The 27,519-nt window shown below is 36.4% G+C and overlaps 2 protein-coding genes across 6 annotated transcripts in view; one reads left to right on the top strand and one right to left on the bottom strand.

Annotated features, from left to right (window-relative positions):
• The window catches only part of LRRC39 (leucine rich repeat containing 39), a 22,127-nt gene extending 14,632 nt beyond the window's left edge, over positions 1–7,495 (top strand). For 2 of the 3 annotated variants that reach the window (XM_064488760.1, XM_010975221.3), the window contains exons 6-9: positions 2,199–2,344; positions 3,103–3,255; positions 4,297–4,433; positions 7,276–7,495. In XM_064488760.1, coding sequence (XP_064344830.1) covers positions 2,199–2,344; positions 3,103–3,255; positions 4,297–4,433; positions 7,276–7,304 — 465 coding nt within the window. In that variant the 3' untranslated portion in view covers positions 7,305–7,495. The remainder of the gene's footprint in view (positions 1–2,198; positions 2,345–3,102; positions 3,256–4,296; positions 4,434–7,275) is intronic. The other variant, XM_010975229.3, reaches the window with a different exon arrangement.
• TRMT13 (tRNA methyltransferase 13 homolog) lies at positions 5,885–27,519 on the bottom strand. Of its 3 annotated transcripts, none has more exons than XM_031457685.2 (11): positions 27,155–27,504; positions 23,170–23,216; positions 23,016–23,082; positions 18,065–18,127; positions 17,817–17,886; positions 17,552–17,658; positions 17,040–17,207; positions 15,118–15,190; positions 11,472–11,546; positions 8,052–8,484; positions 5,885–7,756 (listed from the first exon to the last, which is right to left on the bottom strand). In XM_031457685.2, exons 1-11 carry the CDS (start codon positions 27,281–27,283, stop codon positions 7,561–7,563), a joined length of 1,428 nt encoding a protein of 475 aa, XP_031313545.2. In that variant the 5' UTR covers positions 27,284–27,504; the 3' UTR covers positions 5,885–7,560. The 3 variants fall into 3 exon arrangements, with proteins under 3 accessions (XP_031313545.2, XP_010973512.3, XP_064344829.1); XM_010975210.3 differs by having other exon boundaries at positions 27,201–27,502; XM_064488759.1 differs by lacking the exon at positions 5,885–7,756 and having other exon boundaries at positions 8,100–8,285; positions 27,201–27,519.

Genomic DNA, 27,519 nt, shown 5'->3' with positions numbered 1-27,519 from the left:
GTGGGGGTAGAAAAACTCTTTTATTAGTTGGTTTTTATAAGGTGATCAGTTTTTGAGAACAAGTAAAGTGATGACATGAGTTCCTCAGTTTAGAAGTGTTTCTTTGCCAGCTTCCTAGGTTCTACCAAGTAAAAACCAGGCAGTGGACTTGGAAAGCCTTTAAACCTTGATTTGGCATGATGTCTTGTAATTGGTAAAACCAAACTGATCATAGAAATATAGACATTTATATTACTTTTCAAGCATATTTAATCAGTAAAAGAAATTTCCAAGTTACTTTGCCTTGAAAACAATGACTTTGCAAAATAAAAGAATAATAAAACTCAAAATAAAATAGACTATTCCCTTCCCCCACTGTATCTTGGTAAGAATGTCACTTTTTTCCCCCAGACCAGTAAACATGTACCAATAATTGTTACTCTTGCAAGTAAAACATACTTTCTATACCCATATCCATTTCTTATAATAGTTCAATTTAGTGAAATGTATATACTTGCTTATGATGAAAATCATGATCACAGGGATATTTTATTTATACCTAAAAGAGGGCCAATAAATGTTTTATTTCGAATTTCTAATTCTGTGATTTTGTTTCTAGCTTTGGTTCTGTCACTAAAAAGCTGTGTGAACTTGGACATGCCTATTTACCTGTCTTTACCGTAATGTCTTCACTTAAAGAAATAGGTTTTACAGGAACAAATACTGAACTGAGATCTTGAGCCTGGAATTATTTCCAAGGTGTGACCTTGAACACACCACTTTACAGAGCTAGGTCTCAGTTTTCACATATGCAAAATTAAGACTTAGATTATCACGGTTTTAATATCTTTTTTTCAATCTTCTAAAATCAAAGGGTTCTAGTACCACTGAGAAATCTACAAAGGGAGGCATCTCTCAGCCATTAAACTGCACACATTGTAACACACAAACATATTTTTGTTAATGTAAAAACGATCTTTTTATTCTGAATCATTTGAAAAATTTAAAGGTCTGATGACAGATTTTGAGAGAGTGCTTTATTCATTACTTGAATTCTAAAGCTGGGGAACCACCTACTAAATGGAAAAACTGATCTTTTTCCATTGCCCATAAAGCATTGTTTTGTGCATTTTTTTTTTTATGTGTTAAAGTTGTAGAATGAAATTGAATGTGCCGGGCTAAATGGAGTTTTTTGTAAGAGTTAACTAAATTCTTACATTGTGAAACTCTCACCACAGAAGAATGAGAAATTTAGAAATTTTGTGGCTTTAGGTCCACAAAAACCTGAATGCACACTATAGCAGCATCATTTCTAGTTACATGGCCTCTCTAAACCATTTTGTCCTTAAAATGGAAATAAGCTACTCACCTTATAAAGCTGGTGAATAAACTAGAGCTGTCTGCATCAACATGAATATACTTAAAAACTGATATTGAGAGAAAAAAAAGCAAGTTAAAGAAAGACAAGCACAATATCACCATCTTTAAATAAAATTTTGAAACATATAAAAATACTAAATTCCATTTATGGAAAATATATAATAGTAATATGCAAATATATAGAAAAATATGTTTATGAATCATGATAAAAGCATAAAAAATGCACAGGAATAATAAGATACCAAATTCAGAACTGATTTACCTTTCAAGGGGGAGGAGGGAGAAGTACACTGGGGGTGGTCATACCTATATAGTTCTTTCTTAAGTTGAGCACACTGGTGTCGTTATATAGTCTTAATACATTTTTAATTGATGGTTTCATTTAAAAATAGAATTACTGTGAATTCTATGACTGAGATAACATATTTAAAGCATCAGGCACGGGAAATTTAAATAAAGATAACTATTATTCTAAAGTTTGGGTCTTCCCATGAAAATCTCAACTACTAGATAAAAGGAAAATATAACATATGTTTACTCCTAGAAAGAAAAGGAAAAAAAAAAAAGCTCCTGCCTGGCAGGTTCAGTAAACCCTGGAACTTGGTTATTTTGGAAGATAAATTTTCTTTGAATAGATTAACTTTCCATGAGGGAGTTTTTCACTTATCTGGAGGTTATTTAGCTTTATTGTTATTTCAAATTTGCTGTGGATTGCTGAGACTAAGTAAATCCCAAGCATCATGTAAACATTTCTTGACGTGAAATACCTCCTTTATCAATGTGTTTTAGTAGTTTACATTGTGGGCATTTACTTTGAAAACCCTTGCCTTCCTCCTCAGCTCAGCAATTTGATAAAGCTGACTCACCTGGATCTGAGCGTGAACCGGTTTACCGCAGTCCCTCCTGCTGTGTTGCGCATGCCTGCCCTCGAGTGGCTTGATATGGGAAGCAACAGACTTCAGCAACTTCCTGATACCATAGAAAGGTAAAATAAATAACTTTTTTTTTTTTTTTGCTACCAAGAGATGTGTTGAAGCCATCTATGATTAATAAGAAATAATAAGCAAAACAAAGGGGACCCCAAGCATAGTCAATCACAATAGATCCATTTAGTTATAAATAATGTATGCCACTTCTTAACAGAATATTTTCATTTATTCCAAATAAGAAAAAGAGCTTTGGGAGAGAAAAACTGGCTACCTGACTTTAACAAATTTACAACAGGCCACAACAATAACATTGCTTAGTACCTGCCAGGTGCTTCTGTGGACTTTACAAACGGATGAGGAAACTAATGTAGAGATCTATGTTAGTTTCCTCATCTGTTTGTAAAGTTCAAACTAGGATTTGAACCTAGGCACCCTGGTCCCAGAGTCCAAGCTGTTAACCATCACGCATACTTGTCTTGCCCTAAATGGGCATATTAATAATTTCTCAGTTTTCTCTTGAGACTCTAATTCAGATTAGATAACATTTTAGCGGTTCTTCTGCAAGAAATCCTATGAGAATAGTGAAGACTTCCAGAATTGATTTCATTTCTACTACTACATGGTGACAGCTGTACTGTAGATAGAGATTAACTCCCTGATACAGTTTCCCTAAAATCAAGTAATGTGAAGTCAGTTAACTCAATAGGTATACTGGTTAAAGGTGATGTTGTACAAGAGGACATTTAAAAAAACTTTAGGTTAATAAGAACCAGGGTTATGTGGTTAATCACAGAAACCTCTTTTAATTCTTCAGGATGCAAAGTCTACATACATTATGGCTGCAACGGAATGAAATAACATGCTTGCCAGAAACAATCAGCAATATGAAAAATCTGAGCACTCTTGTCCTCAGCAACAATAAGCTGCAAGATATTCCAGTGTGTATGGAAGAGATGACCAATCTGAGGTGACAGTTGTAGACCCAAAGTTGACATGTCCCTTTCTGGCTGCAGAACAAAGTAATACAGAGAACTTGTTGTTAACAGATTTGAGTTCTCATTCTCATCAACGAATACATTCAAAAATCTTCTCTAACTCTGAAATTCCATAATTTATAAATAGGATTCATATAACACTAGTCTAAATTATTCAAGAAAGAATCCTTGAAACTGAAACAGTACTGGGATTTATCAGCTTTAAATTACCCTGTGATGGTGACATATTCATGAAAATCATCAGTTTTCATTTTCTTTTTTTTTTCCAAATGGAGGTACTGGGAATCCAACCAAATACCTTGTGCATGCTCAGCATGTGCTCTACCAGCTGAGCTACACCCTCACCCCCATCATTTTATAACTGCTAACAAACTTTATGCACGATATAAAAACTAAAAGCATAAGAACAGTGATTACTTTCCTTCTAAAAAACTACAAATGAACACAGGCAATTATGTTACAGATAGAGTCAATATACCTTTTAATAAGTTAATTACTATCAGAACTCTCAAAAATCTTCCTTCCTCAACTTAATTTCCTGACAGTGAGCATAAGACATTAGAATTCATACCAAATCCTACACCTTTCATAACAAAATCATTCATTTACTTATTCAGCAACTACTGAGTCCTGGACCAGATGGTGAAGATACAATGATAAATAAGACACGATGTATAAAATATGCAGAAACTTTAAGTTCATAGCACTAATTGCATATTTGAGATACATTAGGATTGCTCTTGGAAGTTAAACTGTAGCACATTAAACATATGCTATGGACTAATAACTGCTTTTACAAGCTTGGAAAATAAGTTGTCTAAAGAAAATATTTTTTTCTTTTAGGAAAGAAACTTAAAGATTCTTGGGGTATATCACATCTCACCAAGATGTTCAGTTATTGAAGCCAGTTAAAAAAGAGTAATTTAGTATATTATCATCTGATCTTTCTCCAGGGAAATAAATGTACACTTCTTTGGCACCTATAAAAATTCTGTTTTTTGGTGAACTGCCAGGTTTGTCAACTTCCGAGACAACCCGTTGAAACTGGAAGTAACACTTCCTCCCAGTGAAAACACAGATGAGGAAGAGGAACGGGAATTATTCGGCCTTCAGTTTATGCACACTTACATACAGGAGTCACGGAGAGCAGGTATGAGGCTTGTGTATAAATGACACAGGTTAAAAATTCTTTTTGGTAGGAGAGTGTGTATATATATTACTCCTTTGTAGATTTCTCATTCCATCTTAACTTTTCTGTCAAGTGCTGGTCACTTGGTCAATATCGTAGAAAGAAAAAAGGTGAAGTTCACACCTGTTCACAATTTTGATAAGGGCTTGGAAAGAAAGGTTATAAAGATACTGAAAGTTTTTCAAGTAGCGTCAGAAAATAAAATTCTTTGGCCAAGCACTTGAAACAAAACCAAGTGAATGAAGACGGAATTCTTAAAGCCTCACTGCCGCGTTGTCTCAGTTTGTCACATAGATCAGTTTACTCATGAACACTACCTTTGCTACATTTTCTCTTTTTCTACAATCTGCAAATAGTAAAAGAAATATTTTGCCTAGGAACGAAAAAGCATTTTGCGTTGGAATGAAAATTATCAAGAGAAAATAGACTTTGGTAAGGTTTTGCTATATAGATTTCAATCACTTTATCTCTGATAATTTAGGACTAAAACCTTTTCTTCTTTTTTTTAAAAAACAATTAAGGAAGGAACGACAAACTGAGATTAAGGGAAGAGGACAAAGGGCACATAGTTCTCTGTTAATAAAACCAATAAACAGTAGCATAGCAACAGAAAACATGGTTTTACAATTCACTAAAATGTGAAGAGTTTTTGAATTAAAACGTAGAATTTAGTTACATTTTCAAATAGTTACTTTGAAGAATAAGTATAATCTGAGCAAACAATACAAGAATTTTTTTCAGCTACAGAAATTAATTTTACCATCATCCAATGGATGACGTTTAGGAAATGGTCATTAGGTCTGTTATAGAAAGGTCACAGAAACAGTCACACAGAGGATCGACTGTAGGAAGACAAGTAAAAAAGTTGTAAGTGCCTGGGGCCTCGTGTTGGATAGCAGAATATAAATATATAAAAGACAAGCAGGAGAAAGATTTGATGACTGAATGAAGACGAGAAAAGGGAGGAGTCTACGATGAATCTGTTTTTGGTTAGAACGATTGGGTGAACGGTGATGGGGGGATGAAGTGTAGAAGCTGGTTTGGTAGCAGAAGTGGAACATGAGCTTCAGTTGCAACACAGTGAATGATGAACCTGTGGGATGTGCAGGAAGAGGTAGTTGTGTAGATCAATCTAAAGTACGAGGAGTTTGCTGAACCTGAAAAGTCTGCAGGCCAAGGAATGGTTATATGTGTATCCCACATAGTCACCGTCTCATGTTATCTTAAAGGAAATGAGCAAGGCTGTGGAAAACGATAATCTTGACCTACGGCTGGCATGCTGAGGACAAGCTTATCCTCCCATACAGTTCTTGGTATCATCGTCAGAGACAGTCATTAAGCTGATGGGCCACAGGACTATATAATTCTTTGTGTTGTACATATGTTTTATGAAACATAACGGAGATAATACCTGTTGTAGAATTATTTTTATTTTGGGGCATAAATTGTTGAATGATGCAAAACAGATCGTATGACACAAATTAACATTGCCTAACTCAGTAAAATCAGGTTAATTTCTGAGTTACATATTATTATCTTCATTTATGTTCTCTTGATTTGCAGGCATGAGTAACTACTTTAAAAAATAAACTATCTTACTTTAATAATATGGCATAGAACTTATAACAAGAGAAAAATGATTACAACTTAAACAGAGATAATAAAACCAAGTCTGCCTACTATGTTACTAGAAATATTTTCATGAATTAGTAATATTAATAATAGTTAATATTTATTGAGTACAAAATTCTGTACTCAGAACTGTTCTAAGCATCTCACATGTATTATCTCATTTAATGCTCACAATAACCTTATGAGGTATTACTATCTTCACCATCCCCGTTTTAAGAGGGGGAAACAGAGGCACAAAGAGATCAAGTAGTAGGGCTGATACTTGAATGTAGGCAATCTCATGAGATACATGAGATAGAACTAAAGGAGAAAGGTCAGAAATTAAAAATGCTTAGACGTCTCATCTGTAATTAATGTAATCATAGACCTACAAAATAGTTACCTAAGAATATCATTATAATGTCTAAAATGAGTAATTCTGGATCTTTGTCTTGGCAAATGTATCAAAGATCAAGACAATTTTTACAAATAAAGGCAGAAATAAATCAAGGATAAGATGAGGAAAGTAACAGTCTTGCCATATGTTTGGTTTAATGTCAGCTTATGCATAGAAACTGCTTATGAGTTAAATGAGGCCTATATGTGAGAAGGTTTTGGTTTCATTATCTAATTTCCACTTTATTCCAAATTATTTTTCCAAACAGGAGAGAATATACTTACATTTGTACTTATACATGTAAAAATCGCCTGTTAAAAGATATGGCATCTAATTAACTTCAGGAGTTATTTCAAAATTTCAATTTAATTTGTGAATTAGGATTATAAATATCTTTTTGGAAATTCTAACTAGCTTATTATCCAATAAAAATGATGAAGTGAAACAGTTTTTTCCCTTGAAAAATTCTGGACAAATTCTGATTATATGTAAACACAGGTGTGGCTCTTGAAATCTGGAAGGTGAATTCATTAATTGATTGTGAACATCCTGAATTTGTTTACATTAGAAACAAATAATCACATTTAATTTTTCTTTCCAGATCTTCAAGGACAAAAAAATCCATACATTAGCCAAATTCTCAGATTGGTTCTTGTAAACTGACAATTGATCATTGCATCTTGAACTTGAAAAATAAAAAGTATTAAATAAAATCAAAGGAAAATAAATTTCCAAAATTAATGCAAGTAGAAAGTTAATGTGCTAGTTACAATTGACATGTTATGTGTGTTTCAGATAACCAAGTCAACTGCTCGACTACTTAACCAATCTCTATAAATGCTGATGGATAATAAAATTCAAGATGCCCTGCTGAAGAGGATTACTTTGGGAATTTAGTGAATTCTCTACTGTTTGGACTTCTGAAGTGAAAAAACAAAGCTACTACCAAAGTTCATTGAGGCCACAACATTTTTAAAAGTTCATGTTACCTGCTATTTAAATTATACTTTCATGAATATAAAAATACAATTAAAAAATTTTTTTGGTGGAAGACAGATGTTGTTCAAAATTTCGTTTCCATTAAGCAGTTGTTTCTGGTGTTGAAGAACGACTTGGTAAAGCAGTTAACAATACATTTTCCAAAGACACCAGGGGGTCTGTATAATACTGTAAAGCAGGACTGAATCCTTTCTGCTGTAAATACTTGATTCGGCCTTGGTCAATCAGCAATTTACAAAGATGCCCTATTTTCTTCTTTTCTTCAATGGTAAGAAACCTAAATTGAATAAACACATACAACAAATTGTTAAAATTCTGTAAACATTTATATTAGTCACTTCTGTTTATTGATAAATTGCTAAATAGCCCACAATATATTAGGTGCTATGTCCCATGCTTACAACTTTTATTTATGCCACAATAAAAGTGTGTGCATTTTCTCTTCTTCTAAAATTAGACGGTAAATAATATATTTTCATAAATAAATTTTTGGTAACACTCATCTAAAAAGAAAGTATAGTAATAACAACATATTTCTGCTCTAGTGTTACTATTTCAAAGGAGTCACTTACCCAGGCAAACTCTCAGCGCCGTCATCTGTGGTTCCATGCCTTCCATCATCATGCTCCTCGCTGTCATCGTTCGGTTTATCTTTTCTCTTTGTGGAAATATTTGAGGCTTCCAAAGCTGTTTTTCGCATCCCACAAGTGGCCCAACTACTCATTCGCTGGAAATAGTGGAATTCCACTGCTCCAAGGCCTAGGGCCCTGAAATATTCTTTGCCCACATAATGTCTCCAATCACACCTGTGGTGACAACAGAGTGCAATAACAATGCCAGCCACAGGGGTCCACTTCTCTGGGACATTTTTTTCATTTCCTTCCTTGGCCAAAGTGTTAATTTCTTTCTCTGTTTTATCATTCTTTATGCGTTTGGCTAAAGGTTCTTCATTCCTTTCCTCACAAATGGCAGCATAGGTTTCAACCAAACATCGTAATGCAAGATCTGCAAACACAATTATGTGGCCCCCCAAACCACATCATCTTTAAAAATAAATATTTTTTACATTTATTAGGCAGTATGGTTTTCAAAAACCCAACAACAAAAACCTCCTTAGCTTCATGCTTGTAATAATTCTTTTATGAATTATCAACTTTGCTTATATTTGCTCTTTTCTCATTATTGTATCAGTTTCTCTATTGATTTATTCTGCATGAAGTCTACTTCCCCAAAAGACTGTCTGAAGTTTAAGATTTACAACTTGTAAAACTTTTAGTCCAGCTATTCAAATTGGCTCTCATTTCTCCTACCTTGGCTGAGGAAATGACTTGTATAGAAAAAAAAATTTATTATCTACACTTACATTCTAGGGAAGTTCTGAGCTTAAGGAATCCAAAGAAAGAAAAAGGAAAGGCATCGACTGAGCATCTGCTAAAGTTGATGTTATGTGTCAGTCCCGAAAGGTAAGATGTTCACAGGAAATAGTAAAGAGCTGAGAACAGGGGGGTCAAAATGTGGAAAGTAGGCCTCCCTGAGTAGCCTTACTGAAGTTATGCGTAACTCAGCCAATACTTACTGAATGTCTTTCATGAGCAAGGCTTTGAGAATACATGATGATTAATAAACACGATCTTAGAGGTGGATGTAGTTTATATTAAAATGAAAAATTTACAGTACATTTAAAAACTAAACAAATGGGTTTTGATGACTATGACAATTTCCCACTGCAGATTGCTATGTTGTTCTCAATACTGGGAAGACCTCAAATAGATGCTATAAAATCCACATTTTCTTTCTGATTAGACAAACTGTCACACTGTGCTTGTTCAATCAAAAACATGTAGTTTTAAATTTTATTACCCCAAGATGTCACAAGTGGATAGTAAATAATTTGATATTTTATTAGTAAATTTAATCCAATATATGAATTTAAGTCAACAAACATTATTGGGAACCTCTTATTTGGAGAAACTGACAGGTAATCTATTATTTCATAAACTAGTATTTTCTGATGAAATATATTCAGTCACTATTTTACTTATACTGGACTTAAGTAAATGGTCTTCAGGAATGTGAATAATCAGGTAACTTACTAAAAGGACAAAGTTATTTTAGAATCTATCTCAACCCCTCCTTTATACAGAACTTAAGGGACAAAGCCACAGACCTAAAAAGGAACCAGGAAATACAGCAAGTTGGTGGCCAAGGTTACTTATTCATTCAAAGATTTACTGAGTTCCTGTTATGTACCAAACATCACGTCAGCACACTCCCTATACTAAAGTCAATCAATCAACCAACCAATCAATCAATCAATCAATCAGAGGATGGTGGGAGAATTAGATATAAAGAGACAATTGAAACACACTGAGGTAAAGACACGCAGAGGCAATTATGATAAACTCCAAGGCAGAGCCTTTAGGGAGGCTCCCTGAAAGCGACACGACTGAGCTGAAGGCTGAGGAGAGACCGAGCAGCATAGTATACAGGAGAAGCACACCGGGTTTGAACCCGCAGACCAGCAAACACGGAGGCAGGAAGTGGCAAAGAGAGGAAGGCAGAGGCCAGACTGAGACCAGGATGCCATGCTGAAGAGCTTGGACTTAATGGTGTAGGTGACTGGGAGCTACTGAAGAGTTTTAAGAAGGGGAAAGACACACTGGGTGTGCGACAGATGGGTTGAATACTAGTATTTAAAGGACATACAGTGTTAGGACACCATGTAAGATACAGAGAAAGAATGGCATAGATGTAGGGGAAGAACCAGGAAAGAAAAGTGTCAGAGAAGAGAAGAAAACAGAATTTCAAGAAGGGTAAGCAGCTGCAGCAGAGATTTTTCAGTGAGGTAACGATAGAGCAATGAAAGGAGAATTCAGACAGAGTGAATCAAGGGTCGGGGGAGTATTTGGAACAATGAGAAATGGCCAGGATAGGTTAAATTTCTGGGAAACTTGGGTTAGATGGGTAGGAGTAAAGGAATATTCTTTGTTTCCTCCCCAGGACAGAACTGGCTTACTTCAGAAGGCTTTTATGAGGTTAAATGAAACAAAATATATGAAAGCCAACTAAAAACTATACAAGGCAACAGAAATATATAATACTTAAAGCCATTTCCAGCCAACTTGAATAATCTCTGAAGGAGGCTCCAAGTTCCCCATATGAGTGAATGATGAAACCAGCAGGAGCCAAAAGAAGATAAAACAACAATTAACATCTATTGGGCACTGATATGTGCCAGACACTTTACATGTAGCCTGGAAAATTATTATTATCACTCTTATTTTACAGATGAGATAACCAGAGCTCAGAAGGGTTAAGTGTTTTGCCAAGGGTAGACAGCAAAGTTGAACTCTGGACTCTCTGACTTCAAAGCCCACGCTCTTTCTACTTTATCATGCTACATCAGTCGATCCAAGTGCTAAGACAACACATCTTAACATTTCCTTTTTGTTTCCCCTAGAATCCCAACATATAATCATCTTCTAGTGGGAGAGGTTTCAGAGTCCTACCTAAACAACTCTTCTACAAAAGCTTCTGAGACAGAATCATACAGTTTCCATAAATGATTTATTTCCCTTTTGGTTGAAATATAACCCAAAGAACTTTAAGTCCCGTATGACACAGAATTTACACATAAAACTCTTTTCTTTTCTTTTCTTCTTCTTCTTTTTTTTTTTTTTTCTCTTGTTAATGGAGGTACAGGGGATTGAACCCAGGACCTCGTACACGCTAAGCACACACTCTACCACTGAACTATATACCCCTCATTCCACACATAAAACTCTTAATTCATCCTATAAAATGGCCAAAATGAGCAGACAAATCAGAAAGCTCTACATCTGATATATTACAGGCCTAGTACTACTGTAAAGAGTAATGAGTTGTAAACACAACGGATAAAAACTACTCAAAAGAGACTGTTTAAATGTTTGGGACCATGCTAAGCTAAGACTTCGTGGGTTCCTCTGGACATTATTAGTACATTTACATACCTGTTGCCACACCACACAGATGCTTTCCAATTCCTACTACAGGCAGTTTTTCTTTGCTTAGCAAAGGAATCTTGTCTGAAATAAAAAGAATTGAGAACTGAGTTAGCTCTCTTGTGAGATAAGGCATTAAGTGGCCTCCCAAGGAGAGAACTAATTAGAATCTTTGCATTTTAGGGTGGAAAGAGACACAAACAAAAAAAATTCTTATTTTATAGCATAGGAATAAGAGGCTCAAAGATGGAGTGACTTGATGATTAATGCAGATGGCTACTGACACAGCCAGAATCAGTTAAAATTTCTTCTCTTTTTCTTCCTTTTCTTCCCTCCTCATCCCCGGCCAGTTCTTCACTCCCCAGTTAAAGTTCCTTGACTCTTAGGCCATTACTATTTCTTATATACCAACCCAGGGCTTTATCCTGTAGAAGCCTTATTTTGCTAAATTTTATTAACCTATTGTTAAAAGGACTCAAAACCTTTCCTACCAGATTTATCTTGCATAAATAACATATATGATACATACACATGAATAATACAATTAATGTTTTATATTATAGAATACAATTTTCAATATTATGATACACAAAAAGAGCTTTTACTAGATCTTAATGATCAGAATAAGATATTATCTTAGCTTTTCACACTGTTCCGAATAAAAGAAAATATTCGTAATAGTAGTGTAAAAGCAAAAAAAAAAAAAAAAAAAAAAGATGTCTTCAAGGTAATGCAGTAAAATGTAGTATATCACAGTTAATGTTTCCATCTTTCCCCGGTATTCATTTTCCTTTTTCTAAGATTCTGACATGAAAAGTATGCTTCTCTGTACAAATCCAGCTACAGCACCCAGCACACTGAACTGTCCAATGGAGGTCCTCAGTAAATATTTCAAATTCTCTGTGGCTTGCTTTCAGATGGTATCACATGCTAGAAGAAATTGGCACCAAGTGGGAAAGTTTGCCTGTGTAAGGGAATACAGAGGTTTAAATTAAGGTGGTTCAAGAAACTTATCAATCAAGGTGAAGAGAAAGGCTGTCTAAGAAAGCTCTTATGCTTGAAAATTACCTCATTTCTTCTCTCTCCTATTTCTTTGGGCTTAGAAAATAGGGCAGAACTTCTGGGCAATGATGGCAGATTGAATACAAGCATCTAGTTTGCTCCCTCCTAAAACCCCATCAAAACGGGAATAAAAGGACTTTTAAAAAGCCATTCATAAGATGAGAAGAAGAGAAAAGGAGATAAAAGTGGGAAAGGCTGAGAACCCATTACATTTACTTCACAAATCTCCCGAAGCTTCAGGAATTGGGGGCACCAGGTAACTAGGAGCTGAGGGAGCCACTTATCACAGAGTTGTGGTGGGAGGGCTAGTTAAGAAGCAGTCCTCCTCACCTCGTAGCCGCTTGGCGCAAAACTGCAGATTAATTCCCTGGAGCAAATAAAACAGGAGGTCACTGGACTGAGGACATAAGAAGTTGAAAGCTGAAGTGCGGTAAAAGAGCAGGATTAAGTGGGTGTGCATATGGATTAAGCTATTACTCCTTACTGGGTCCCAGAATGTTGGTAACCTGACCTTTACCCTCCAGGCAGGTGATCAGCAAAGTCTTCTCTGAGCAACCCGACCAGCCCAAGAGGAAAGATCACATCTTAGGTAAGTCCAACTTCACCCGAGGACTCAGAGCTCTTAGTCCCTCAGGCTGAACTACGAACACACTGTCAAAAAGCACAGATGTTTGAGGACAACCCCTACATTGAAAAAGACCAAAACAAATGGAAAAGAGCAACTTAGAGAAAACAAAATATGAAGGGAGAATACTTCTTAAAAAGCTATCATTAATATCCTCACAAAGATGTTGCAAACATGAAAAAAGAACAGGTTATACTAGCAAAGATAAATTCAGAGAAAAAAATCTTGGAAATTAAAACTATGCTAGAAGAACTTAAGTTGAAGAAATTTTAGAAAGTATAGGGAAAAGGCCAAAAGATACAGAACAGAGAAGTCAAATCAAGTAAAGAACCATTCCAGGAGGTCAAATAACTAAATCATAGAAGTTCTTCCACAAAGGGAGAAAAGAGAAAATGGCGCAGAGAAAACTATGAAAGAAAGAATGCATGGAGACTTCCCAGGAAGCTGAGAATGCTAGAATCTCTAAATCAGGATCTCTCATCCTTGGCATTATTAACTTTTGGCCCCAATAATCCTTTGTTGTGGGGAGCGGGACTGCAGGCTTCCATCAGATGTTAGCAGCATGTCCCCTCTCATGACAAAGAGAAGTATCTCAGACCTTGCCAGTGTTCCCTGGGGGCTAAAACTGCCTCTGGTTGAGAACGACTGATATAAACACAAGAGACCACCAAGTGCCCAGCACAATAGATAAAAATATAACTACATCAAAACACATCACTGAGAATTTAGAATCCCGAGGACAAAGAAAAGACCCTATGAATTTCTAGAAAGAAAAAGGCAGATTACATACAAGTGATCAGGACTCAGAATGGCACTGAATTTCTAAACAACAATACTAGTAGAGTAATAGTTTCAAAATTCTAAAGGAAAGTGATTTTCGACTTAGAAATAGAAATACTCAGCCAAATCAAGTGTATGGGTAAAATAAAAGATATTTTCAGACAACGCAAGGTTTCAAATTTCTCTCTATTGCAATTGTTCCTCAGGAGGCTATGGGAGGAGATGCTTGGCTCAAAGAGAGTAAATCAATAGAGGAAGATGTGTGATAAGATGCAGAAAAATAAATTCCAACCCAGGAGAGTGAGAGGAATCTGCAGGATGAGAAAGAAGAGAGTTTTAAGGTTGACCACTGTGCCCCAGGAATAGAAGGCACACAGTTTGGATTGGAACAAGTCTGAAGGATCCAGGAGAGAATTTTTTAGGAAGATGGAAACTTACAGAATACTTGATTGATGTATTGAAACAAATATATTTTAAAAATATCAAGTAAACAAAATTATAGGTTATTAACTCAACAAACTTAATTTGCTACATGGGCCCGCTGTGGGCTGCATCACAAGGCTGACTTAAAACTAGTGGAAGAGGTTACTGGCATATGTTTGTATTATTTTCATTTTAAATAATATGAAAAACTATTAAAAGACACAGAAAGGGCACTAAAGAGTATGATTAATGAGTATGAGTGTGTGTGTGTGTATGTGTGTGTGTGTGTGTGTGTGTGTTTATGAAATATGAGTTCCACAGAGGTGGGTTTTTTCCTTTGGTACAATTCAAAATTCTAGGCAGTTGTCTTTTACATATTAGCTAGGCAGAGAACTATCTCATCTCTTTAACAGTTTAGGTAAAGTCATGTTAACTGTAGACAGAAGGCTAGCGTATGGTATGAAAAGACACAGTAATTAATTAAAACAGGACAAACAAACAATGTAAGGACATATTATCAAAGCTTCTAAACTATTCCTTAGTATGACATTTCATTTCTAGTTGATACTGAAACATAATTTTTAAGCTTTCAACCATAATTCCATTTATATTTATCTAAATGTTAGATACAACGTTCTATACTAACAATGGATTAATTTTTGTTTTCCCTGAAGCACTGTTTTGCATGATTGGATTTCTAAGCAACCCTCAGAGTCTGAAACTTCTATGATTTATGGTAGAGCAACTGAAAGTTATGCAACTTACTCAAACACAAGTGCTGAATATCAATTTGAAGTCTCTCAAACACTGAATTTTTCTTTCTGTGTTTGCCATCAACCTGCACAAACAGAACATCATTATAACAATGGCTTTTAGGTAAAAGAAAGCTTTATGAAAATAGAAAGATTTCTATTTGTTTTCAAAATTCAGAGCAAATAATTTTCCATTGTTTTTAGTATTTGAAAAATAGAAGTATTAATTAAAAAATTAAAATTCTGTGATGAAGACTCCAAAATAATAACAGTAAACATTTTTATAAGGCTTGAAAATTTTATACATTACTATGTACACATTATCTCCCTTAACTCTAAAAATTCCCACTTCATTGATGAAGGAACTAAGGTTCATAGATGACATACCCAGGATGATTTGCCAGTTCCTAAATCTTTGTTAGCCCCTAAAACACTATTTTTGGCTTGCTCCTCTTCTTACACTCCCTGAAAGATTACAGTCATTCTAATCTGGTATCTATGTGCCTATGACTTATACATCTACACTGTGGCCCAGAACCCTTCTGATGAGCACAGACACAAATCCAATGGTGAACTAGAAAGCTCTGCTTTCAAAACTGAACTCATCTGTCCCTTCAAACTATCTGTCTTCTTCCTCCTTCTATATTCAGTATGTCAGAGAAGAACGCCACTTAGTCACCTGAGCCACAAAAGGTCACCAGAAGTAACTCCTCTTTCACACTTAATGGATAATCACCAAGTCTCCTGGCTTCCAACATCAACACATTTCTCACACCCTTTCCCTCCTCTCCATCTCACTGCAACCTCCTTAGCTCTGGCCCATTTCTTACTTGGATTGCTGGATAAGAATTGTCTTATTACTAATGTCCCTACTTCACGTTTCAGACTCTTCTGATACAGCTTTAATGGTGCTGCTAGGATGAACTTTTAAACCCTTTTCTATTTTCTTTGTCAATTCTTATATATTCTTTCCATCTCCTCTCAGCTGTCACTTCCTCCAGGAAACCTTCAGTGACCCGCACTAGACTGAGGCTGGTGTTGTCTTTACACTCCTGTGGCACCTGGTACTTACCATTATCATTAGACACTTAGGATAATGAACCAATATACTTGTAAGTCTGTCCCATTATATGTAAGCTTCTTGAAGTCCAGAACTAAATCCTTTTTCCAGTGTATCCCCAGTGTGTAGCTCGATAAAACCAAACTCCTTCCTCAATGAAACCTTCCATTGTCTAGCCTGTCTCTCCCACCTAATCACCGCTGAACTCTACCTCCCATCACACGGAAATGTTCCCATGTTTCTGGCATTTGGGTACATTGTTCTTGCTTCTTAGAATGCTTCTTAAACCCTGAATCTAGCAAATATCCACTTTTCAAGATATAGCTCTAACATCACCCTCTCTGTGTAGCCATTCACCATCCCTTCCTGCAATAAAACTTGTCACTCCCTCCTTTGAACCCACACTATACTCTGTGCAGACTTTTTTCATATTTTAGCACTTTTCTATAACATTTATTTATTTGTCTGTCTCTTCTTTCTAAATATAAGTGCAGAACATATGGACCATGTCTCTTTTGACTTTACTCAATATCAATCCTGGAGCCGGTGCTACACTCCATAATTGTTTACTGAATAAATAGTAAGTGGCAGAGGTAGGTTAGGACCCAAGATTTTTTAACCCCTAGCTTGAGCTTGGCTCTTTCCACATATTTTCTTATCTCTGGAAATACTTTAGGAACTCAGATCAATGAACTATCAAAATTTAGATTAAGAAATTTACCTTCAGTTTAAGTCATTAATATAATTAGGATAAAAAGCTATAATCAAATAAACACACAAAAATTCATCTTCTTTAAGAGGTATGTTTCTGAGTATCATTTTTTCTTTTTTTCAAACAAGAAAAGTGCAAAATATACTGCAATGGTTTCACTTACCTTGAATCTTGTGGTCACCTTTTCTACTAGGATGAAGTGAACTTCTTCAGCATCTTTTAAGGCAATATCAACCCAATGAGATAATTTTCCCTTTCCTGCTCCAAACTCAACAAAGCATCTTCTTGGACCAAGTAACTTTAATTTTTCAATGTTACCTAAAATAGAAGCCTGCAAACTTCACGAGATTATTTTATAAACTACAGCAAACACATTTGGCTCAAATGGGAAAATAGCACAGTTAACTTCTACATAGGGCAGCACATCGATAATTTCTGTTTGGCTTTAAAGTTTTTCTCTTGCTTTTAAATATTTAACATGTAGTACTCAGAACCATAACCATGCCAAAAATTTTTTATCTGTGTTTATACATATTTTTTGAAATGGGAAGATTCTGTATCCTGAAAGATAATCCAAACAAAATCTCAGTAATAACTACAATTGTTAAAAACAATAGCTTTTAACAAATGAACAAAAAGGCCATTTTCAGTAGCGTTACTATGGCTTAAACATACCTGCTGCTTCAGATGTTTGGTTGCAGAATCACCATTTTTAGGGTCATGAAGGGCATCATGCAATGCTGGATGGGACATGATTTGATCTTTAAGTGTAGAGTTCAAACCTGTGCCAAATAGAAGCACAAAAGCTTAAGGAACCAAACATGAAACCACAGGGCTCTGAATAATGGTAGTAATATCTTTTAAAGCACAGTGGAATTAACTCATATACCACCTGATTTTTCTAAAAAAAAAGTTAACTTGCAACTTTAGGCAGACTTACCTTCACTCGCTTTTCTCAATTTCTTAATTAAGTTTTCCAACTGCTCTTCAGAGAGAGACGAAATTGGAACCTATACACAAAAATGGGGTGTGAGCTGGTCTGGGACCCAACCACCACTAATAATGTTGATTCTATCAGAAACGCATTCTAAATCAAAACACTTAATTTATTCCAAAAATTAGAACAGAGCTTATTCACAGTGTGGAAGTGTTCATAAATACTTTTTAAAATTAAAGGTAAATACTTACTAATTGTTCAGATATTTCTGTTTCATCTTTTAAGCCTGCATTAATATCTTGAATAAAGAAGTCCTTAACAAAACAAAACGAAAACATAACACTACTGTTATTAATGTGAAGAGTTCACAAAAATTAAACTGAAAAACTGATCCATCCCTTCTTCCAATATTCTGTACCTGCCATCCTCCCTTCCTCCCATTCATTTATTCATTAAATAATTATTCAGCACATACTGCAGCCCTTCAATTGTCTCAGGTGCTGAGGATTCACTACAGTGGAGAACAGAACAGACAAAAACCTCTGTGTTCATGGATCTTATATTCTAGTGATGTGGTATTGTGAATAAATATTTATAGCCTGAAGAAATTCATTAGTAATTCTTACTGAAGTTTTTGTGTCTCCAGCATAGACTGAGGACTATGTCAGTTTTGCTTACAGTTAAAGCAAAGACAACAAAAACAGAATTACAAATGGCTACTTATCAGATAGGTAGGCAGTATGAACAAAAACAGAGATACAGCACAACAGTTTAGGTCTGATTTTTCCTATTTTAAACTACTAATTAAAATAGAAAATGGAAATGTCCTGTGATGCTCTCTTACTTAATTAACATAGTGAGATCTTTTTAGTCCATTTTTAGAGAGACAGACTTGAAGCAAGAATCTAGATCAGCACTGTCCCAACAGAACTTTCTGCAATGACGGAAGTGCTCTGTATCTGTTCTGCCCAACATGGTGGCTACTAGCCTAGAAACATGGCTCGTGCGACTGAGGAACTGGATTTTCAATTCTGTTTAACTTTAATTAAGTCAAATTTAAATAGTTACACAGGGCTAGTGGCTACCATACTGAACCATGTAGATACAGATGAATGAAACAGTACTAATTTTGTAATCTGTTTTGAAGGTGAAAACAACTCCCGGGACTTTATGCATAAATGGGCTTGGGTTACACAGATGGTAGAAAGGTCACATGCTGACCGCGTGCTGCTGCCTTTACCTACATGGGTAATACTAGCAACTGGCGATTAAGTGGAACAGTGAAGACAGCGAGTATTTAGAATATTTTGCTGAATGACTGGCAAAACTATAATAGAAAATTAGCTATAACTATTAGTAAAGCAAAAGAGTGATAAGACTGTACCTGGTCCCAAGTTCCACGCCATAGATAGTGTACTACATAAACACTGTGCTGCATTTTCCTCACATCCCACTGCTTTCCTCCCTTTCCTTTCCACTGTGTCCCAGCACGCAGTGGAATCTGCACAGGGGTATTCCATTTTTAATAAACCCACTTCTCCTTTCAAACTTTTCCCGGAGCGCATATTCCACCTGCTTGCTTCAACTAAAGCTTGACACGTAGGTAAGGAAGATAACCTCATGCCTGCTTGAAAGTAAAGGCAACATTCTTTTTTCTAAGGGGCTCACTGGGGTAGTCATCATTTTTCTACACATCTTAATGCAAAAATATTTTCTTTTTCAACTTATGCCATCTGGCCTACTGATGCTTAATTGGGAGGCATTTGGAAACGTGTAAGGATACTTTGTTGTCAAAATGACTGAGAGGTGCTGTTGGGAGACAATTATCCACAGGAATCTCCATTTTCTGCAAGTCTTACAAGCAAAGGCACCAACTCCCTTTATTCTAGACTATCTTTTCAAGGACATTTGCATACCAAGCAATCTTAGAAGAAACAGTGTCTCCTTCCAGAGCACATGGCAGGCCTGCTTACTGTACAGTATAATAAAGCAATGTCTACTTATGGAACAAAGCTCAGGCAGGTTTCCTTACTGCCCGTTTAAAAAGCTATGTATTTCCTAAGCTTGGGGTTTTTCAGCTATGACACAGCTATACACAAATATGCATAGCATTGATCAAGGCCCCTCCATCTCGAGGGAACTTAGGGAGCAAGAGGAACTGATGCAGAGAAGAAGCTCATGCTGCTTGCTGTGCACTGAGTAACAAAGCCCTTTGTCACTGACCCAGGAGTCTCATATCTTCCACCAGCATCAACAAACTTGTAGCAATGTAACTTGTTAGCTTAAAAATAAAATAAAATTTCAGATCCTTCAAACTTCTTGACAAGGGCCTTTGTCATTTGCCACTCAGAAGCCAGGAATGCTAAATACAGGGATGTGTTGAAGTGCACATGATATGACTGTCCCACTTAAAATGACAAAAGCCCCCACTGAGAAATACTGGGCTGTTAAATTTTCTAAATCTAGCAGTTGTCAACTATCAATCTGTTGGTCATTACCCGATATTCATTAGGAATTTTGACATCAAGCTGCTCTTTCCACTAAGTTCAGCCAATCTGACCATGTTTTCAAGCCACCCAACAAATAGCTCTGTTGACCTTCTTAATTCTAGTGACCTTCACTCCACTTTGGCAAACTACCTTAACGGGCCCTCTAGATTGGGCACTATGTTAGTGCAAATTACAGTGACTCTCTTGCTCCTAATCATGTTCTTTCACCTTTTAAAGGCCTCTATTTACTTTTTCTCAGCTAATTTATGGCTTCCCTTTCATGCCATCCAGTCTGGACACTCAGTACCATTGTTATCATCATCTTTCACAATCAGGTCCTTCTGTCACACACACCCTTACAAAACCTAATGCCTGCGTTAATACGATTTTTAACTCCCAGTATCTGGCCTGCTGAACACTGCTGAAGCGAAACTGCTCAGTCATTTGGCCTGGTGCCAGTTCACACTCAGTGTCTCCATCTCAGTCTGACTCTCAAGGATGCCTGGCAATTCTTCTTCATAACTCTAATTCTAAACTTTTACCTCTCTACTCAGATCTCCTGCTATACCATCATCCCCCTCAGTCGCCTCATCTCATACTTCAGTAAGAAAGTGGAGCTATCAAATGACAACTTTCTGAATTAACCCCCTGTCAGCTCAAATATCCCTGAACTGATACCCATCTTTTACTCCTTCCCATCCTCCTCAGCGGAAGTTTTTTCTCTCATTGTTCCCGTCTACTTCTATTTTGTACCTTATCTCTGCTTGCTTCCTGGTGAATCTCACATTATCAATGATGCCTTCTTCTATTTCCAATTTCTTCCTCTCTGCTGGCTCATTACTCTAAGCACATAAATAAAACTAAGTTTTCACCCATCTTAAAACATACTCCTTCTGTCCTACCTTCCTCTCTGACTGCCAATCTAACTCTCAAGTTTCATTCACAGACAAGTTTCTTGAAAGAATAGGCTATGCTTATGATTTCTACTACCCTATCTTCCATTTACTCCTGTATCATTTCAGTCTGATTTCTGCCCGCTCTACCCTATTACGCATGCATTTTGCTAAACTCTTTGATCTTTAACCACCGCCATGTTGCCAACCCAATGGATTCTCCTGTCCCTACCTTCCTTGATTCCTCTGTGATGCTGGACACAATTGACCACTCTTTTCTATTGAGATTCTCCTTCCCCTGTCTTCTGATATACCATGGTCTTGCTTTTTTTTTTCTTTCCTACCTCTCCAGGCATCCTGTCTCAACATTTTTCTATGCTTCCTACTGGCAGCTCAGCCTTTAATGTCAGTGTCACCTAGAGCTCTGTCCGTGGTCTCACTGGTCTCACACTCTACTTCCTGCCTACCTCTCATCTTCTACTCTGCTCTCCCTTTGTATTCCATACTCATCATGTGAAAGGCCCAGTCCCAGACGAAGCTGTCTACTCTCTCACTTCTAGACCCTTATCTTTGTTTTCTTCCTTATCTGGATGATCTCCCCTTGACATTTAGGTCTCATCTGATGACATTCCTTCAGAGAAGCTTCCCTGACTCCTTTCCCATCTCTCTCACCTGCTAAGTCCTCCCAAAAAAGGGTTAGGCTCTCCTCTTTTATTCTTTCACAGCACTCTGTACTTAATCTATTTTAACACATATAATATTGCAACTTCTGTCTCTTCCACTAGACTGTAACGTTGTTCCAGGCAGGGTGCTTGGTACGATGCCTGGCATAAGTGTTCAGTTAATATCTGTTGAATAAACAAGCTCTCACCCCTTCAATCTCTTACCCTGGGTAACTTAAAAATCCAAAGCTTCACCTGTGATCTCTATGTATTGACTTCTAAATCTTTATTATTTGCCCAATCTTTCTATCAAATTTTAGACTCATGTATCCAACTCTGAATTTCCAATCAGTCACCAAGATTTACTGATTCTGGTAGCTAAATAATTCTTGAATTTACCTACATTTTTCCCATCCTGTTTAATTCAGTCTCTTTTCACATCCTACCTGGATTGCAGCAATGGCCCTAACTAGTCCTTCCGACTCCAAGTCATCCTCCCACATTGCTCTAAGAGAAAGTTTTCTAAGAGATAAATCTAATACCATACTCTCGCTTGAAATCTTTCAGTGGTTCCCCATGTCTTTCAGAACAAGTCCAAATTCCTTGACAACTGCGTGTGCCTTCTCAGTTCCTGCCTCTGCACTGCCTTTCCATCTGGAAGGACTCTTCTTCCTTTTCTCTGCCAAACCAGGGCTTGGCACAAGTGTTACTCCCCCTGGGAAGCCTCACCTGCCCCCTCGGATTTAATTTCAACGCAAGTATGTGCTTGTATCAAATGTGTACTTACTTCTTTCATTGAACTTATTAGAAAATATCTACTATTTACAAGTTTACTTACCAATCTCAAATAAGTTCCTTGGAAGGCTGGGATCATATTTTATTGAAATAAATTTAGTAGGTACTAAGTAAATATTGTTTAATAAATAAAGTGTGGAATTATTCTCTAAATACCACTCTTGTTGCATAAAATTCTATTATCTGAATTAGGACTTTAAGTAGATTCACAATCAGATGTCCTATCTCAAAGGTATTTGCCATATTTAAGCCTCCTGAGGCAAGAGCCTTGTTAAAAATTCACTTTTGTAACCTACCAAGTATATATAAACATTACATATGGCACATTTCATCATTCAAGTGTTTTACCAATCAAACACTTACAGGTTTAGGCTTCTCTCTTGAGTTACATTTTTTCAAATGCTTTGCTAGTTGATCTTCATATACTGTGCTAAATATAAAGAAAAAACTATTTAAAATAAGACCGTGATAATTACTGTTTTCAGCACAGAAAAACCCTTCTCTGACCCATACTTACTGTTTTGGATCTAAAGGACAGAGGATTCTTTTCCGAGCATTTTCTTCCTATTAAAAAAAAGGATATATTTTATTTGAATAAAATACTAAGTTTGTTGCTTTACAGATACTAAATATAACTTCAGTGTAAACATAAGCTTATACCATCCCAAAACAAGGTAAGGAAACCTTAAAAGCATATTAATAAAACAAAAATCAAAAACAACAATCTCCAGTGTAGTAAGGTATCACCTCATACCTGTTAGAATGGCTTTTATCAAAAATAATACAAATAACAAATGTTGGTGAGAATGTGGAGAAAAGGGAATCCTTGTACACTGCTGGTGGGAATGTAAATTTGTGCAGCTACTATGGAAAAGAGCATTGAGGTTTCTCAACAGACTAAAAATGGAACTACCAAATGACCCAGCAATTCCATTCTGGGGTATCCATCTGAAAAAAACCCAAAATCACTAATTAGAAAAGATACACACACCCCAATGTTCATAGCAGCATTATTTACAACTGCCAAGATATGGAAGCAACCTGTGTCCATTAACAGATGAATGGATAAAGAAGGTGTGGTGTGTATATACACACACACACACACACACACATATACACGTATGTACAAACATACAGTGGAATATTACTCAGCCATAAAAATGAAAATTTGCCATTTGCAACAACATGGATGGACTTGGAGGGTATCATGCTAAGTGAAATAAGTCAGACAGAGAGAGACAAGTGCTATGATATCACTTATATGTGGAATCTAAAATATACAACAAACTAGTGAACAAAACAAAGAAGAAGGGAATTATATTCAATATCTTGTATATATGAAAAATATGAAAAGGAATATATGTATGTATATGTATGACTGAAACATTATGCTGTACACCAGAAACTGACACAACATTGGAAACTGACTATACTTCAATTAAAGAAAAGGAAAAATAAATGAACAAAAAACAAAAAAGAAACAGACTTACAGAAAACAAACCAGTGGTTACCAGTGGGGAGAGAGAAGGGAGGAGGGGCTATATAGGGGTAGGGGACTGAGAGATACAAACTATTATGTATAAAATAAATAAACTACAATGATACATTGTACAACACAGGGAAGATAGCCAATATTTTATAATAACTATAAATGGAGTATAAACTTTAAAAATCATGAATCACTATATTGTACATCTGTAACATACACTATAACATCAACTATACTTCAGTTAAAAAATGTCTCCAGTGGTAGCTGGTTTTTGCACATATGAGCAAATACTGCTTTGGAAAACAAGGGTTTATAGCTTCAAATAGGTTACAGAGAAGGTCTACATATAGAATTCTGAATCTATGATAGCACTGACAATAACATACACTATTATTTTAGACATTACTAAGAAAGAAAAAAATGCTGCCAATTTAAATTACGCCTTTTTTTTGTTGATTTTAAGAAGCATTCTGACTTCAGAGATGTTAAAATGTAAAATAAAAGTATCTCAGAAATAATGAAATACAAATCTTCCTTGAGTTACAATAGAGTTACATCCTGATAAACCCATAGTAAGTTGAAAATATCCTAAATCAAATATGTCTAACCTACCTACTTAACCTATCTTAAACATGAACAGAACACTTAGATTAGCCTACAATTGGGCAAAGTCATTTAACAGCCTATTTTATAATAAAGCATTGAATATCTTATGTAATTGATTGGATACTGAAAGTGAAAAACAGAATGGTCATATGGGGACTGAATGTAAGCGTTATCAGTTATTTACTCTTGTGGTAGTGTGGCTGACCTGGAGCCCTGGCTCACCACCACTGCCCAGCACTGCATATCACCAGCCCAGGAGAAGATGAAAATTCAAAATTCAAAGGACGCTTTCTACTGAATGTCTATTGCTCCCGTAACACAGTAAAGTCGAAAAATCCTAAGTTGAACCATGGTACGTTGAGGACCATCTGCATTTTAACTATTTGGTATGTGGTCATACTCTACTGGCTTTTCAACTCTTTAGTATAGAGGAGTTACATACTGTTCGTTTCTAAGTTACATGGACTTAACTACATGCATTTGGGAAAAATAAAGGACTAGTGTTGGCAATTCTACCCAACGTTGATATGAATCTGTATGTAATAGGATAGTATGATAGTTACAACCACTGGTTAGCCAGACTGCCTAGGTATGATTCCCAATTCTATCTATCAGCTCCTAACTCTACAATCTGAGGTGGGCTTATTGCCTCATCTAAAAGATGAATATAACTTACCTCCTAAGGTTTGTAAAATTTAAGTGAACTAATAGTTAAAAAAAAAAAACTGCTTAGCACAGTGCTGTTCATATCATAAATGCTAAGTAGCCACTATTACTATTAATAATTCTTTTTTGAGTTTATTTCAGTTCTGATCTGCCTCCCAGCATATCCACAAAACTATGTACACTGAATTTCATGAACAAGAAGAGACTTTTCAGTATCTTTTTGAAAATACATTATTCTTCCTTATTTGCTGATTTTAAAGTCTAACCTCCATAAAAGAGAAAACTAACCTCCCAAAGTCTAACCATAGAGTAGGGGTAAAAAAAAGCACTTTTAAATTTTGTTATTAAAATTTATTATCTGGGTTTAGAAACAGGGTTTCTCAACCTTGGCACTATTGATATTTTGGGCTGGATAATTCTTTTTTGTGGGGGCTGCCCTGTGCAATGTAGGATGCTTAGCAGCATCTCTGGCCTCTACCCACTAGATGCCAAAAACACTCTTCAGCTGTGACAACCAAAACGTCTTCAAACATTACCAAATGTCTCCTGGGGACACTAAATCATCCCCACTTAAGAACCACTGGGTAAAAATGAATACAAGTGGTCTCAGCTATATATGACACCTAAGGAAAAAAAGATTTAAATATGACACCCAATTATGTTATAAATTACAGATTCAGTAGGATGCCCAAAATTGAAAACCAAATCACAGTCATGGAAAATGCTTCCACTCGGTATTTTGCAATGTTTCTTCAAGCGATTAATCACAACACGATGCCATTCCTCTCCAGGAATACGGACAATCCTGTAAGGATCTATTCATATTCTACTACTGTCACCACCTTCAGTCACCTTCTGGATGTCTGGTTACGGTGAAGTGTAAGGTCTTAGTTGAGAACAAATATCCCTCTAGGCAAATACCAGTCAAGTCAAAATACGAAGTAGAGCTGTGGCTGAAGGACAGCAGCTGACGAAGGGGCTTTGGGAGTTTATCTGTACTGGATATTGCCTAGAAAGATAAACCATCTGACTAACAAAGAAAAATAACATAAATAATACCAGACATTCAGAAGGCATGAAATCATACGCTTGTCTCTTTGGTTTATTCTTTCTAAAACCTATTAAGTATGCTATTTTTTTTTTACGAGTATTCTGCTCTTCTTTTTGTTTTTTCTATCATATATATCCTAAAGAAATACACGTACCTAAAAATATATATTGTTGACGGTACAATCATATGTATAATTGGACAAAATTGTACACTTTTTGTTACCAATTTTTAAGAGGAGGGACAATTCTTACACGTTTAAAAATTTTTTCCTTCCCCTTTTCAGCAAAGTAGTTATTAGCTGCTTTCAAAAGATTGTATGCCTAAATAAAAATTTTAAAAAGTTTCTCTCAACCGCATTCACAAGAAGTGATTATTCACGAAACAATAAAAACACAATTAGCGAAACCTTAGATCTTTCTTCTTTCTAAACTACCACTTCCCATCAGGAAAGCGGAGATTGGGCGGAGTGCAAGAAGCGGGAGTCTGCAGTAAAGCTAAAATCTAGCATTACTATGAGTTGGAATCAAGATAACCGGGTCACTGCTGGCGCTTTACTTAGTACAAGAGAACACTGCACTTCATTAGGGCTCATCATCGCTCCCTAGGGAGGCCAGGACCGCGTTTATCACAGGAAAAGCTGGAAAATCCAGGGGACAGAAGGGGAAATCTGTCAGAGGGGAGGTGCCGGACCAGCAAACTTATTTCCGACTCTCGAGACGGTAGGGCGATACCAGACCTCCGCGGCTCCAGCGTGTTCACCACAGAACCTTTTCCCTGCTGCCACCACCATCCTGCAGAACCGTTTCTTCTTTTCCACATAGTAACCACATCGCCCCTCAATTGGAAAGCCAGTTCCGTGCGGCGTCGGCGCAGAAGCCGCCATAATTCAGGGCTCGCTTCGGATGGCTAGCATCGATTGGGTGGAGAGAGGAAAAGTTGTCACTTTCTCTCGGGTCCCCTTCCCTTAACAAATATGGCTGCCTCAGGTCCCGCCACGCAAGACACGCCCGGAACTACCCGCCCATCCTCCGCAAAACCGGAAGAAGCCGATGGTG

Source organism: Camelus dromedarius, chromosome 9 (genome assembly GCF_036321535.1).
Source record: "Camelus dromedarius isolate mCamDro1 chromosome 9, mCamDro1.pat, whole genome shotgun sequence".
Lineage (NCBI taxonomy): Eukaryota > Metazoa > Chordata > Mammalia > Artiodactyla > Camelidae > Camelus > Camelus dromedarius.
The sequence above is the reverse complement of the archived record's forward strand: the minus strand, read 5'-3'. Positions and strand labels throughout refer to the sequence as shown.

What these genes read in the sequence shown, in the direction of transcription:
- TRMT13 (XM_010975210.3), bottom strand. Translation starts at nt 27,347, where the DNA reads ATGGCGGCTTCTGCGCCGACGCCGCACGGAACTGGCTTTCCAATTGAG. An exon ending in TATTCAGCACTTGTGTTTGA is followed by an intron (nt 11,547 to 15,117) that starts GTAAGTTGCATA and finishes TTTTTATTTCAG; the next exon opens with ACAAGATTCCTTTGCTAAGC. An exon ending in GGCGCTGAGAGTTTGCCTGG is followed by an intron (nt 7,757 to 8,051) that starts GTAAGTGACTCC and finishes TATTCAATTTAG; the next exon opens with GTTTCTTACCATTGAAGAAA.